This window comes from Syngnathoides biaculeatus, chromosome 7 (assembly GCF_019802595.1).
Source record: "Syngnathoides biaculeatus isolate LvHL_M chromosome 7, ASM1980259v1, whole genome shotgun sequence".
Taxonomy (NCBI): domain Eukaryota; kingdom Metazoa; phylum Chordata; class Actinopteri; order Syngnathiformes; family Syngnathidae; genus Syngnathoides; species Syngnathoides biaculeatus.
Window position 1 is genome coordinate 3,750,120 of NC_084646.1, and position 13,017 is coordinate 3,763,136.

General features: G+C 41.1%; 1 protein-coding gene and 1 non-coding gene across 5 annotated transcripts in view; one reads left to right on the plus strand and one right to left on the minus strand.

The window, feature by feature from the left end:
* Positions 1-669: 669 nt before the first annotated feature.
* Positions 670-13,017, minus strand: part of LOC133503111 (BEN domain-containing protein 5-like) — a 278,787-nt gene continuing 266,439 nt past the window's right edge. For 3 of the 4 annotated variants that reach the window (XM_061824322.1, XM_061824321.1, XM_061824323.1), the window contains exons 7-12: positions 12,371-12,529; positions 11,360-11,490; positions 9,743-10,229; positions 7,080-7,228; positions 1,356-1,569; positions 670-1,282 (exon numbers count right to left, since the gene is read on the minus strand). In XM_061824322.1, coding sequence (XP_061680306.1) covers positions 1,086-1,282; positions 1,356-1,569; positions 7,080-7,228; positions 9,743-10,229; positions 11,360-11,490; positions 12,371-12,529 — 1,337 coding nt within the window. In that variant the 3' untranslated portion in view covers positions 670-1,085. Of the gene's footprint in view, positions 1,283-1,355; positions 1,570-7,079; positions 7,229-9,742; positions 10,230-11,359; positions 11,491-12,102; positions 12,249-12,370; positions 12,530-13,017 lie in introns of those variants that run through there. The other variant, XM_061824324.1, reaches the window with a different exon arrangement.
* Positions 2,617-2,689, plus strand: trnat-ggu (transfer RNA threonine (anticodon GGU)). Its single transcript has one exon. It is a non-coding gene; the product is annotated as a tRNA-Thr (tRNA).

Sequence of the window (13,017 nt, forward strand, 5' to 3'; positions counted from 1 at the left end):
GAACAAATTGTAGTCAACGGTCCCATCTATGTCTAGACTTTCATTTTATGTTTTCTTTTTCACCTGGGGGAAAAAATATCACTTTGTTATTCAGATAGATAAGATAGATAGCTTTTTGAGGAACTGAAGGTTGCAAAATGTGTATGTATAATATATATATATATTTCATGTTACTTGTAGTTGAGGTTTCTTTCTGTTTTTAAAAGTCTAAGGAAGCAGCATAACAGATTTCAGCAAGCAGATTTAGCCATGAATACTGTTTTTCCTTTGTGGAATAGCTTTTTTTTTTTTTTTTTAAACAAAATTCCGAAATTTACCTTCAACCAAGCAAAGGGGGTGGGGAAGTTTAAGTACCGTTTTGTAGAATTACTAAATTATAATGAGCACAATGCGTTGTGACTGACCTAAAGTCATGGCCACAATAATCTCTTACAGCAACAGACTCTTTGTTGCATTCAATTTTACGTCTGTTATGAATCAAAACATTCCTGACGGACTCAACTGTGGAGTACCAGTCCAGAACAGACTCCGGCAGTTTTAGTCACGCAAATCACCCATACAGCTCTAGTAAATGCACATTTCCCACCGTACGGCGACTGAAACTTTTATCGGGGGGAGTTATCTTTTACTTTTTAAAAGCTTCAAGGACTCAAGAGTGATGTTCTGACACAGAACAATAAATTAATTTCACAATCTTTTTTTTTTTTTTTTTTTTTAAACCAACTCAGACACGCTTAGGCAAACTATTTCTTCATACTGACCCCATTGTAAAGCTTTTTTTTTAGGTCGGGGGGGGGGGGGGGGGACAAAAAAAAAACACTCATGCTTGTTACCATCTGCCTGGTGGGTAAAGCTGTCTGTAACTTAATAGGCAAACAGAGCTGTGAGGAAGGAGCTGTTGCTGTTTTCTTAAAAAAAAGAGGGCCTTTTGTGTTTCACACCATGACCAATTTGATGAGTTGAAGGAATAGTGGTGCTGCTGAGACCGTGAAGACAACACCAAATGTTCTCAAACCGAGCCCCCTCCATATCCTTTGACCTTTGCGTGATGGGGAGGAGGAAGGGCGCAGAAGAACACTTGATCTTTACATGCCGTCGTAGGCAAAGCTCTCCATCTTGACCGTCTGTCTGATGAGGAGCTTGGACTCCCGCCGCTCCTCGTTCTTGATGGACTTGTTGATGTCCATGATCTTCTCGCAAATGTATTTGTTCACTTTGGACAATCTTTGCGTTATCTCCGCGCTGTCGGCCGTCTCTTGGGAAACTCGGTCGTACAGACACTCTATGGAGAGGACAGAGTGCGAGCGCTTAGAAGAACCATTCGATGCGGTCCAGTTGGTAAACCTCTTCCTTACCTCTGACAATTTTTAGCTTGCTTGGTGACAGTGGCGGTTTAGGAAGGGCGTCTTTCTTCTTTTTGGTAGCCACTCCTGTGACGCTACGGTTTTTGAGGGTTTCCGTGCCCCAGATCATGACAGCCAGGTTCTTTGTGAATTTGGAGTCTCCCTGGGTGCGCTGCAACTGGTGCCACTTCTCCTCCTCCACCCAGATCCCACCGCCGAGGTGTACCTGCGTAATATGTGGGAGGAACTCGCATTAATTGGCTAAGGTATCTAAATACGTATCTGACAGAGATGTATTTATGACTAATCTAGTAACAACAACAGTATTTGATAGAATGCTTCTTATTATACTTACGTAGACTTCTCAGATAAATGTACAGTAAAGCCTCAGTTTTAAACGTCCTTATTTTCGAACAAAGATTTTTTTGCTTCTGTTTTCGAACGAAAATTGGTACTCGAACGCCCAGCTGACCCACGATGCGCTTTGAATTCCCACGCCATCGAAAAAAACACACAGAAATAACAATGCGCGCGGGACAAGCAGCTGGCCCACCCACGACAGGCATTGTTGTTGTCTATTCGAGCGCCCCCCCCGAAAAAACCCTGAAAAAACATCACGCAGTTGACCCACCCACGACACGTTTTGTCCCCCCCCCCAAAAAAAAAAAACAAACAAAAAAAACAGCTTTCATAACGTGCGCGGCGCAATCAGCACACTTTTCTCATTCTGTATAACGCAGCCTCTGTACACAGACGTGTTCGGTAGTTGTTTTTCTTCTCATCTCATTCTCATCATCTTGTATTAACCCCCGATCATGGCTCCAAACAAATGTTTTTTTTCCCCCTTCATTATTGTTTGTTTTGAGTTATTCTGTACTTTTGTTAATAAAAAAAGTTTACAAGGCTGGGGGCCCGAGTCGCTACAGATACGGCAATGCACTTTCAGACTAGTGTACTCTACTACTAAAGCATACATTTTAAGCAAAATATATTTCTTAAATTATTTTATGATATAAAGTATTTAAACTATAAATGTATTCATACTATGTAGTTTATTATCAGGTAAAGCTAAAAAAAATACTTTAAAAAGCCAAATTTTTCAGGCTTGGAACGCATTATTTCTTTTTCCATCCATTGTAATGGGAAACATCGATTCGGTTTTTGAAAAATTCACTTTTCGAACCGTTTTCTGGAACGGATTGTGGTCGAGAACCGAATTACTTCAGTAATTGCTTTTCTGACAACTTTATACTTTTACTCCGACAGACAGACAGGCCCCGTGGCTCAGTGGTTAGAGCACTGGTTTGGTAAACCAGGGGTTGTGGGTTCGTATCCCACTGGGGCCTCCACTCCCTGAGAAGGGTTGTGTCAGGAAGGGCATCCGGCGTAAAAATTGTGCCAAACATATATGTGCGTTCGTCTGAGATGACACGCTGTGGCGACCCCGAAAGGGACAAGCCGAAAGAACCCCCCCCCCATTCAGTAGTTAAATTATTCAACACAAACAAAGCACCCATACTATTAGCTAATAAGCATAATAGACTGAATAGCACACCATCACCAGCTAATTTGAGATCACACGTGACCAAACAAATTTGACCACAAGCACTCTTAACCTATTAATTTTTTAAACCCACGTTTTGGCTTTTCCACACAATAAATGTTATGGGAAAGACGAATTGAAATAGTAAAGTAGTCTACAAAGGCCATTTTTAGTACCTGCATGGGGAGAGAAGCGGGCGGAAAAATTTCCTCTACTTTGTTTGGTCTCATATATTCAAGGATCGGCAACAAAAAAATGAAGAAATACACCAAGATAGCGCCTAAGTAATACTTTTGTTGATTTAGCCTGAGCACAAAAACAGCAAAGTCCAGCAAATCATGAAGGATCAGTTTCACCTTAAAAATCAGCCAATATGCTGACTCGTGAATGGCTAACTCCGAATATACCGGGATCACTCTTTTCCCCATTCACTGCCTTACTTAAGAGAACTTTTTTATGTAGTCAACCACGAGAATGATTTGTGGTAAATGTGTTGAAATGAAATGAAAAACACAAAGGAGGGGAAACTATTTTCTGTACAAAAATGTTAAATCCTGGGGCGAAATTGTCAAAATGGGCATTGTACAGTACTGTACACGATTGACAGAATAAAAAAAAAGACAAAACAGTACATAAAGTGACTCAAAAACACCTGAAATTTTTGACACACCACGTAAGAATGTTGTTAACAAGTCTGCCAAATTTGAATGAATTGAAAAAATCACCAAGTATAGAGAATAATTTACTTAAGATTTGCTTGTGCCAAATGTGTGCAAACTCGATTGCACACAGAAAGCTGTGAAAGCTGATCTAATGGGGTTTATCCAGGATTGTGGCCTTCAAATGGCCACAGAGTTCATTTACTGAATTCTGAGAGAAGTATAAGCAAAAATATTAATTTAGCATGTACAAGGAGAATTATTAAACTAGAGAAATGGGTGGTGTTTACAACACCATGTTAGAATGGCTGGTGCAAACGGCACTGCGGTGTTTTACAATAAGGAGCAAAATGAGAGGTTATAGGAGAACTGATGGGTACTGCTCGTATAAACCTTTTTATTATGTCAGAAATAAAAATTATGATATATTTTTGAGCTCCTGAATGACTTAGAAAGTGTGACTTAGAGCCAGTAAAGTACGAAAAAAACTCATTTTAATTTTTTTATTTCCTCGCAACTGGGAGATTTAGGCAAACTGACAGCACGTCTTGGAGGAGTTTTTCAGGGATGCCGTCCCTGGTTTCAAAATGCAACGTTACACCAGATGGGCACAGAGTTTAAAGCAAACAAAATGGTTTTTATGCGGTTGCAGGTTTGTCTAATATTATCAGAACGGTCTACTACTTTTTTCTAACAGTATGTTTGTCATCCACTATCATTTTTGATTCCATCACTTTATTTTCACCACAAAGTCAAGTTAGAGTGAATGCGCAACTTAAAGGAACAAAGTATGATGAAGAGAGTTTTATATAAATTTGTTCCAGTCTATTTGGGTTCTAATGAAATGAAGCTTTTTCATACAAGCTGATCCCAATCTAATACAGCGAACTGCCAAAGAGGAAGCCACACAGATCGCTGCTCGCCACAGTAGAAGAGATCTTAACCGACTCCTACTTAAACCACACAGCTAATCCCAAGAAGCACCACTTTCGCCGACGCGGATAAGAAAGCTCAAGCTGCTGGCTGCTCGTAGTTTGGATTAGTCCCACCGTGAACTTAACATGTATCTCTCCACGGGCTGTTGCATAAGCGTGTCGCCGGCGCCCCAAGCCGATTCCCAGCCAGGCAGTCTGGCCTGGTCATTTAGGTGGGCAGAAGCGGCTGGACCAATATCTGGCTTGCTTTCTCACGACTCTCTCATTCCTCTAAAGTCTTTAGGCTGAAGTCCAAAAGGATTTTCCCTGTGCAGCTAATGTGCTTTAGGCCACGGGCCAGACTCGTTGTTCTGCCCTCAAGTTAGGAAAGATTGTTTTCATCCCCCCCTTGGAATTCCTTGCATTTATTTTCTCTACCCCCTTTCCTTTACGCCAGTCCGATTCTCTCACGGGAGCTAACCTGTCAGTCACTCAGAATTTCTCTCGTGCGAATAATTAATATGAAGCCCCCCCCCATGTAAAGGGAGTTCTTATTTGCAAGAGTTCTTCACACCCGAGGTGGCTGCAGGTCCCAAAGCTTGTCGTACCAATTGCACCCCTGTCAACAGAGACAGGATGCTGGTTGCATTACAGTCAAGCCTAACTGGCTAATAAACACTAATGATACCCGCCAGGCCTGCAGGAACAAGATTCTCCACAACCTTGTTTACCTGCAAGAACTAGACAGGGGAAATTACTGTTTTAAGGTGAACTAGAGTTCATGTTTGCTACATGAAAATGCACTGGTGAGGTCTCAAGGCAAAGGTTTAAATTGATTGTAATATGGCCACGATAAGTGAACCTTTTAAAGTCAAATCTTCCGCAGGTGGAAGATTTCAGAACAAAGAAAACAGCCATAATATATGAGGTCATGCAAGGCCTCTCCATGTATGAATGTTGCACTGATATCAAACTCAAGGCCCCGGGGCCAGATCCAGCCCGCCGCACCACTATGCGGACCACTAAAGCAATTGAGGTGTGCAACTCAAGTCTCTTGTTAAATAAGTTTGTTCTGTTTAGCCGCCTTTTTGTTCCATTTAAACAGACATTACTAGCATGTTTTCACCAAATCCCTTCTTAATTAAATTATAGTTTACTGAAGTACACTTCATATTTGTGTGCAACAATTTTTGTGATTTCTGATTTCAAATTGAATCCTTTGTTAACAATATATCAGTCACTTACATTTGATGAATGCATTCGCACCCGCGCGCCAACGCACTCGCAAATCGGCACAGTCAAGCACAAAAAATCACGCGTGTAAAATTTGTTACGCGTAGAAAAAAATAGATATAGAAATACGTAGCTTATTTTGTGTAGTCTTGACATTAATTTATGCGTTTATTTCATAAACATTGTATCACAAACCAAGCCTGCTCCTAAACAATCCGTATTCACCCATAAAAACAGGAAATGCAAGTTCACCATAGCGAGCGCGCTTCAAGTACTGCGAGCGCAATTACATCAAAAGTCATCAACATAGTGAGCCATGTCAAAGGAAATTCAGTTACGCCACGGGTCCTCAATGCGTCGATCGCGAGGTAATTTTGGTTGACCATGTGACGGCGTGCCCCCCCTACCCCACCAAAAAAAAGACGTTAGACTATCATCCATCTTGTCGCTTGATTCAGGTGTGTCCAATACTTCAAGCTCACGCACATAAAGGCGCGTTATAGCAAGCCGGCCTCCTATTTACGGCAGTCGCTGGGGCAATTGTATATATGAAATAATATGGTAATCTCACCATATATTTATATGTTTTCATAGTCATGAGAGCCCTCTGAGGAAGACCTTAAGTATGGTGTGCTCCATGACAAAAATGAGTGAGGCACACGGTAAAATTACAAGGGTGGGCAAAGTATGGGCTGTCAGCCACATAACATTGGCCTTGTTAATATTTTTTATCCCAGACATTCGAAACTGGAAATTTTGGCTTATACCATCTTATTGCTTAATGATATTAACTCAAACTTGTTTGCTAATTGATTAACCCAGTGTAGCAGACAAGACAAAAAGGGTTGAAAAGAGATGTTGAGAAATAAAGAACTTATACTGTTTTAATCTATTATTTAAATGCCTTTTATTAACAGTCTACAGAATATACATCTTTATCCTAAAATATTTTTATTTCATTTAGAAAGTATTTAGATAAAAAAAAAAGAAAAATAAACACTTTGCAGGCACTTCAAAAATGTTATGACGATGACAGTTTGAACCTTAATTAGATGAGAATAATTCCTTAAATCATGCATGGAGTCATTTATTTATTCAAGCGTGGCGACTATTTAATGCTTATCTGAAATAGGCCCAATCTGGCGATAAGCCAGTTATTAGTTAAATAGTGTGGAGTCTATTAAGATCATGACAAATGTCAAAAATCTTGGGATGTTAGCGTTTTAGCCCACGTTGAGACTGACAGTACAGGAGTAAACTCATTAAATATTATGTTAAAATGTTGAAAAACAGCCCAATCTATCCTGTTAGGTTTTGTCAGTGGATTTCTGCATTTCAAAAGATAGGTAGTACCAACACATCTGCCAGATAAAATTAATAGGCTCACCTTGCCATCGTTGCATGTGTAGACTGTTCTAGGAGATGGTGAGTAGCTGGAACTGGTGTTGGCTTCTTCTCGGAATGTTTCCTGGGTCTCAACAATGGGTTCAATCACCTCAGCCTTGATTGTCTGCGTGCCACTGTCATGCATAGGCTCTAGAGAGGAAATATGAAAGATCTTTTCAAACAAAAACCGAGACAGTGCCCAGCCAAGTAAAAATAAACATTATTGCTGGAAGGCTGTAAACAACTAGTTGCACAAAACAGTGCTTTTGTTGTTTTATCTACTACTGTGATGACATGAGGTTTGAGATTTGAAGTACTGGACGAGCGCCCAAATGTTTCTCTGGCTCAGACTAGACTTGCTTGTGCCTGGGGGACAGGAGGTTATTTTAGCCCAGTGGTTAAGCTGGCTTGGTGGCTGGCCATGTTAAGCTCCAACGTAGCCGATGAATTTTAATATCAGTCAGTCCACTCCGTCCTGTGCATAAAGACACCCCAGGGTGCTCTAATCTGTCGCCTGTCCAAAATATAGTCTAGTCGACGACCAGGTTTCCTGGTCTACATTTACAGCCGCAGTTACACAGACATACGGCAAAAAAGGTTCTCTATACGTTATTGGGCAGGTTCCAGTCCCAAGACCAGAAAAAAAATAAATAAAAATTGAATTACATTAGGAAGGCCATCCAGTGCAAAAACTATGCCAAACAAATCATGCGTGTCACTTGCTGTGTGCTCGACCCCAGATGGGACAAGCTGAAAGTAACAACCACAACAACTATTTTTTTTTTTTTTTTACATTTGTATGACAGTCAGGACTGTTAGATGGTGACAACTTACAGTCACACCACAAGCCATGAGGTGCAAAGTCCCACAGCCTCAGAGGGATTTCATTTTTCAAAGGTATCAGCCAGAAAAAGGTAACAAAACAATTTCCAAAGCATTAAAAATACCAACTAAGATCAACTAAGAACTGGACGTACTTCCAAAATTAACGAAAAGATGAGAAGACAACTGGACAGAGAAGCTGCTAAGAGACAGACAGCAACACTGAAGAAGGTGCAGGAATTTCTGGCATGTACTTGCTGTCCAATACATGTGAAAGTAATATCTCATCTTCATATGTTAAGGCTGTGAGGTAGGTTGGGAAGACAGAAGAAGCCCTTTTCTTACAAAGAAAAAAAAAAAAAAAAAAAACAGAATTTCCCCACGTGCATCTGGAAAAATGTGTTATGGTCTGATGAAACTAAGGATGAACGTTTATACGACATTACGTACAGGAACATATGGAATTTGTTTGGAAATATCCAGAGGCATTTTAAATAGAATCAGGAGTACTACCCCACCCTGTTTAACACGGGTTTGAATGTGACTGCTTTATCCTAAACGAAGCCGCATAAGCGTTATGAGGATGAGCACACATGTACCATATAATCTGTTTATTTTTACTTTCCCTCTCAAAAACATTCTTTTCTCATTTATCTAAGTCTATTGAGCCTTTTTTTTCTTTTTTTCAATCACAAAAACCTGGCATTTAAAGAGGGGGGTGTACACTTCATTGGTATCCAGTGACTAGAGCTCGTGCACCTCCGTCATAAAAATCACGTGATTTTGTTTATGTCGCCATATTGCCGGTCAAGCTAAGCATTGCTCAATGCTAAGTCAGTTGGAGACTACACGAAAAGTCTTGTCCGATACCGTTAGACATTTAGAAGGTGAAAATAAACGAAGATATGTGGAAAAATTAGATAAACTCGGCATAGAGGACCCGTATTTAATGCCGAAGTTAATGTTTTCGCCCATAAGAAATTGGACTGTTAATTCGCTTCCGCGTGTCTTGCACAACCGGATGATCTACAGATGGATTTGGTGAGTAAGTCGTGGAGATTTACACGGAAAAGTTTGAAAGCGTATAAAAGTCTGGACGCATGCAAATACTTTGTTCCTGGATCTGTTGTCATCAGGAGTAAATCCCAGATAGTGACGGTTTTGACGGTTTGTGAACGCGGAAGTGTGTTCGGCGGCACATTAACCTTTGCCGGAATCCAGCAATCTTTTCAGCTAGTATTCAATACAAATACCACCATTTAAATAAATGACCCCTGGTTTTACACAAACTCGCATTCATTAACTATGATTGAGAAACAAAAAAAAAAAAAAAAAAAGAGGACCGAATCATCGCCACGGAACATACACGGAAGCGATTGCGGCCACACTTAAAAAAGATAGTTTTCTCAAATGAGTCAATTTAGCATTATAAATACTTGGTAAACTGAGATTGAGAATAATAATTCCTACCTGAAATGAAGCAATTGCCACACAGGCGTGTGTATTTTGGTTGGGCACCATCCATCATGTTTAAAACCCGAAATACATCGACATTTCCTGGTCTTTCCAGCTGGTATTCCATAGAATGATCTCTTTGAATATTTGTCTCGTCTGTTGTGACAACCAACAGCACAACAGCTCTCGCGCAATTTCATAAATCTACTCTGGTTCAACGGCTTCCGCAGTGCAGAACAGCTAGGTTTGACCGGCAATATGGCACCGGGAAAACTTTGACGTCCCGTGCACGAGGTCTATATGGTCATGGTCGAAAACATTGTCTTTGATGAAGGTACACAGAAAATCAGTTGAGGTACAAATGTGTGTGCGCTTCTGTTGCCTTACCACTGCCCAGCCTAATGAGAAGCACATCCTGCAGCCGTCGATTGAAGTCCCTGAGTTCTTTGACTTCAGTCAGCAGGCTGCCGTATTCCTTGAGTTTTTTGGTCTGCTGCACCAGCTGGCGACGTGTTCTTTCCAGCTCCTGCTGCAGCCTCCTCATCTCGTCCTCCTGCTGCCTGTAGCTGACGACCAGCTCCTCATAATGGACGCGAGGAACAACCGCCGCGGCCACGTCTGTGTCCACCTGGAGATGTTGCTGCTGCTGCTGGTGATGACGATGACGATGATGATGATCGTCCTGGTGCTGTTCTGCTTCCATATCTTCATCTTCATCGTCAGCATCCTCTCCTTCCTCAGCCAGTCGATCCTCATCTAGATCGTCTTCGCCTTCCATACAGGAACTTGCTGCGTTTCTCTCTAGGCGAGCCACTACTGCTGCCAAACTTTTGGAGGAGTTTGAAATGGGGCGTCCAGGGTCCTGAGAAAGGGCCTTTAGAGGAGAATATTTGACAATTTACACGTATGCACAGCAATATTTTTGTTTGTAACATTAACCTTATGTGTCTTAAGTTTGTATTCAGGGCAACTACAACAATTTGGAGGTCACCAAATGTGATGAGCCATGTGTGACAAAAAGATTCCATCACATACTTTAATGTACATAAGAAGACTATAAAAAATAATTTCTCAAAGCAGGGATTAGAGAAGCTATAAGAGCATTTCATTTGCCCCACTATGCAATTCTAGAAACAAAAACAACCTTTAAGGAACCATAGTTAAACACCCCCAACACACTGAAAACACAGACGCTCATGATATACAATAAACATGTCAATTATGGCCCTTGGAGGATTTCAAGACTGAAATGACCCCTAATAGGTGGGGGGAAATATGCACACCATATGCATATGTTTTTTTTTGATGACTATGGGAATTTTACAAAGAACTAAAGAGGACTCACAGAGTTCTGATGAGCGGCTCAGAGGATTTGCCCGTGAAAGGGCATCTGTCCAGAGTCTAGAGAATTTGTGCTAATCCACCATATGGTAAAAATAGTGAGGGCTTTTGGGTTGGAGCCCAATATTTATACACCCAATGAATGCAAATGTGTCACGTTCAAATGCTCCTTATATAGTTTTTGGACTTTATTTTTACCCCCCACATTCTATAAGTAGAACCACTCACGTTCATTGACAGCAATACCAGTAAAGGATCTTATAAATCCTATGAGCTCCAAACTCCATACAAGAACGTCATTAAGACATTTAAACAACATTCGTGTTTGGAATGGCAGTTGACATTATTTTTAATTGCCGTTTTAGTGGCAATGTGTTCACAAAAAGCACTGCATCATACGCAGGGCTCTCTCTAATCCGTTTGTTACTATTTTGGTCTCATTTAGCAAAATTGGAGGGGCAAAACGAGACCGTATGTAGCCAAAGATGACAAATTATTCAACTCTAAAATGAAAATACAGGTAATGTTGGTTTCTTACCAGCATTAAAATAAATTTCTTTGATGTGTTATATTTTTCAAAATAAAGTTATCTTCCTACTTTTTCTTCATACTTTCATTTACATGGAGTGCACTTTGAAACATTCCCTAACCTAATAGTCCTACCTTTTTATGCCTGAGAGGCATCCTCTCCTGTCCAAAACTGTTCTCAATTGAATTTCCTGAATTCTTGATGGACATCTTGGGAATTTTCATCTTCTTTTGCATTATAAAGTCTTCAAACTCCTCTACAGCATCTGCAAGAACAAACCCATTGTCTTTCCTCTCATCCATCAGTGCATAATCTTGATTACATTCACTTAAACACGCTGGGGGGGGGGGGACATTTTAATCTTCACAAAGATGCAAGCAAAATACAGATTTCAACTGCGACGGACACTGAGAAGGCGTTAGCTGGATGAATGTCACAGCCCAGACAGCTCACATTCGCGGATTAGCGACGTCCTATACTGAACATAATAGCCAGTCAGTAAATTAGCGACGGCGGACTGTATTTCAAGAACACTTTTAACATGTAAATCAAAAACAACATGCGCTGTCGCGTTACTGACATGTTCATGTCATCTGCGAGGCTGTCTGGAAGGACACCGCGGAAGCGCATCTTCGTGACACACAAAAACTACAGAAATCAAACCGTGTTAGAAAGAAAAAAACATTTTAACACACCCAAATCGTAGCAGTTAGCGTCTTTAAAAAAACATAGGTGTCAAAACGTCAAACGGGCTTTTCTTCCGTTGCATGTTATGAGAGCGCTACGCGTGTACAGTAAGCTAGCATGCTAAATGAGCACTCAGACGAGCTAACAAGCGTTAGCTCCGTGTAGAAAACAAGCGACGTTGCTTGCTAACCTTATCCGCCAAACGTCTAAACAACAGTAGTCCATCCAAAACAGCAAGCGCATGTTCGGACACTCGGAACTAAACTTATCCAAGCGCACGTCGCTAGCATTTCCTGCTAGCCGGGACGCTCCAGCGGCTATCTGGGTGTTAAGAGCCCAGCTGATGAGCTCTTGACAGGTCGGACTAAATAACTTGACATATTTCCGTGTTTGAACACACGCCGACGACAGTGGGGCGGGATGGGATTCAAAATAAAATAAAAGGGGGAGCAATTTACCTGCAAGGGCAAGGATGTGAGCCTCGCACGGCTGGCCTGCTTTGCCATTCTCTTCTTCTCCCCTGCGAACCACATACACCTTCCGATGATCGAAATCGGCTCCGTGCTCGGGGCTGAAATCTTGGATGTTGGAAACCGGCAACGCGCAACACAGATCGTCTTCAGAAAACCGAACAAAAGCATACATTATTTTCCTTTCCTCGCCCGAGCACTTTTGACACAGTTGACTTGCTTTATTTCCCCCCCACACGCACCCCCTCACAAAGTATTAAAAAAAATACACATAGGGAATGTTGTGGATCAAATCGACGCTCGGCTGCTTTTGCCTGGTCCACATCAACAGGGCACATCAAGGCATGACTAACCGTTTGTTTGTCTTCATCCGATCACTTTTTCTTTTTTTTCCCCTCCAAATATTGGCATCCTAGTGATTTGCTCATTTGCTTCACTCATATTTATGAGAATGCGGAGTTAAATGTGGATAGTTCTCTTGCGTCTTTCTGCGGTTACTCTGGCTTCTTTTACATTTTAGGACCAATTTATGCAGAAATGTCAGAAATTCCAAATGTTTCACATCGTTTTTTCGTTTTTCAAGGAAGCTTTGATCTGAATAGATCTGTCCACATTGTTGCAGAAGCACATGGAGG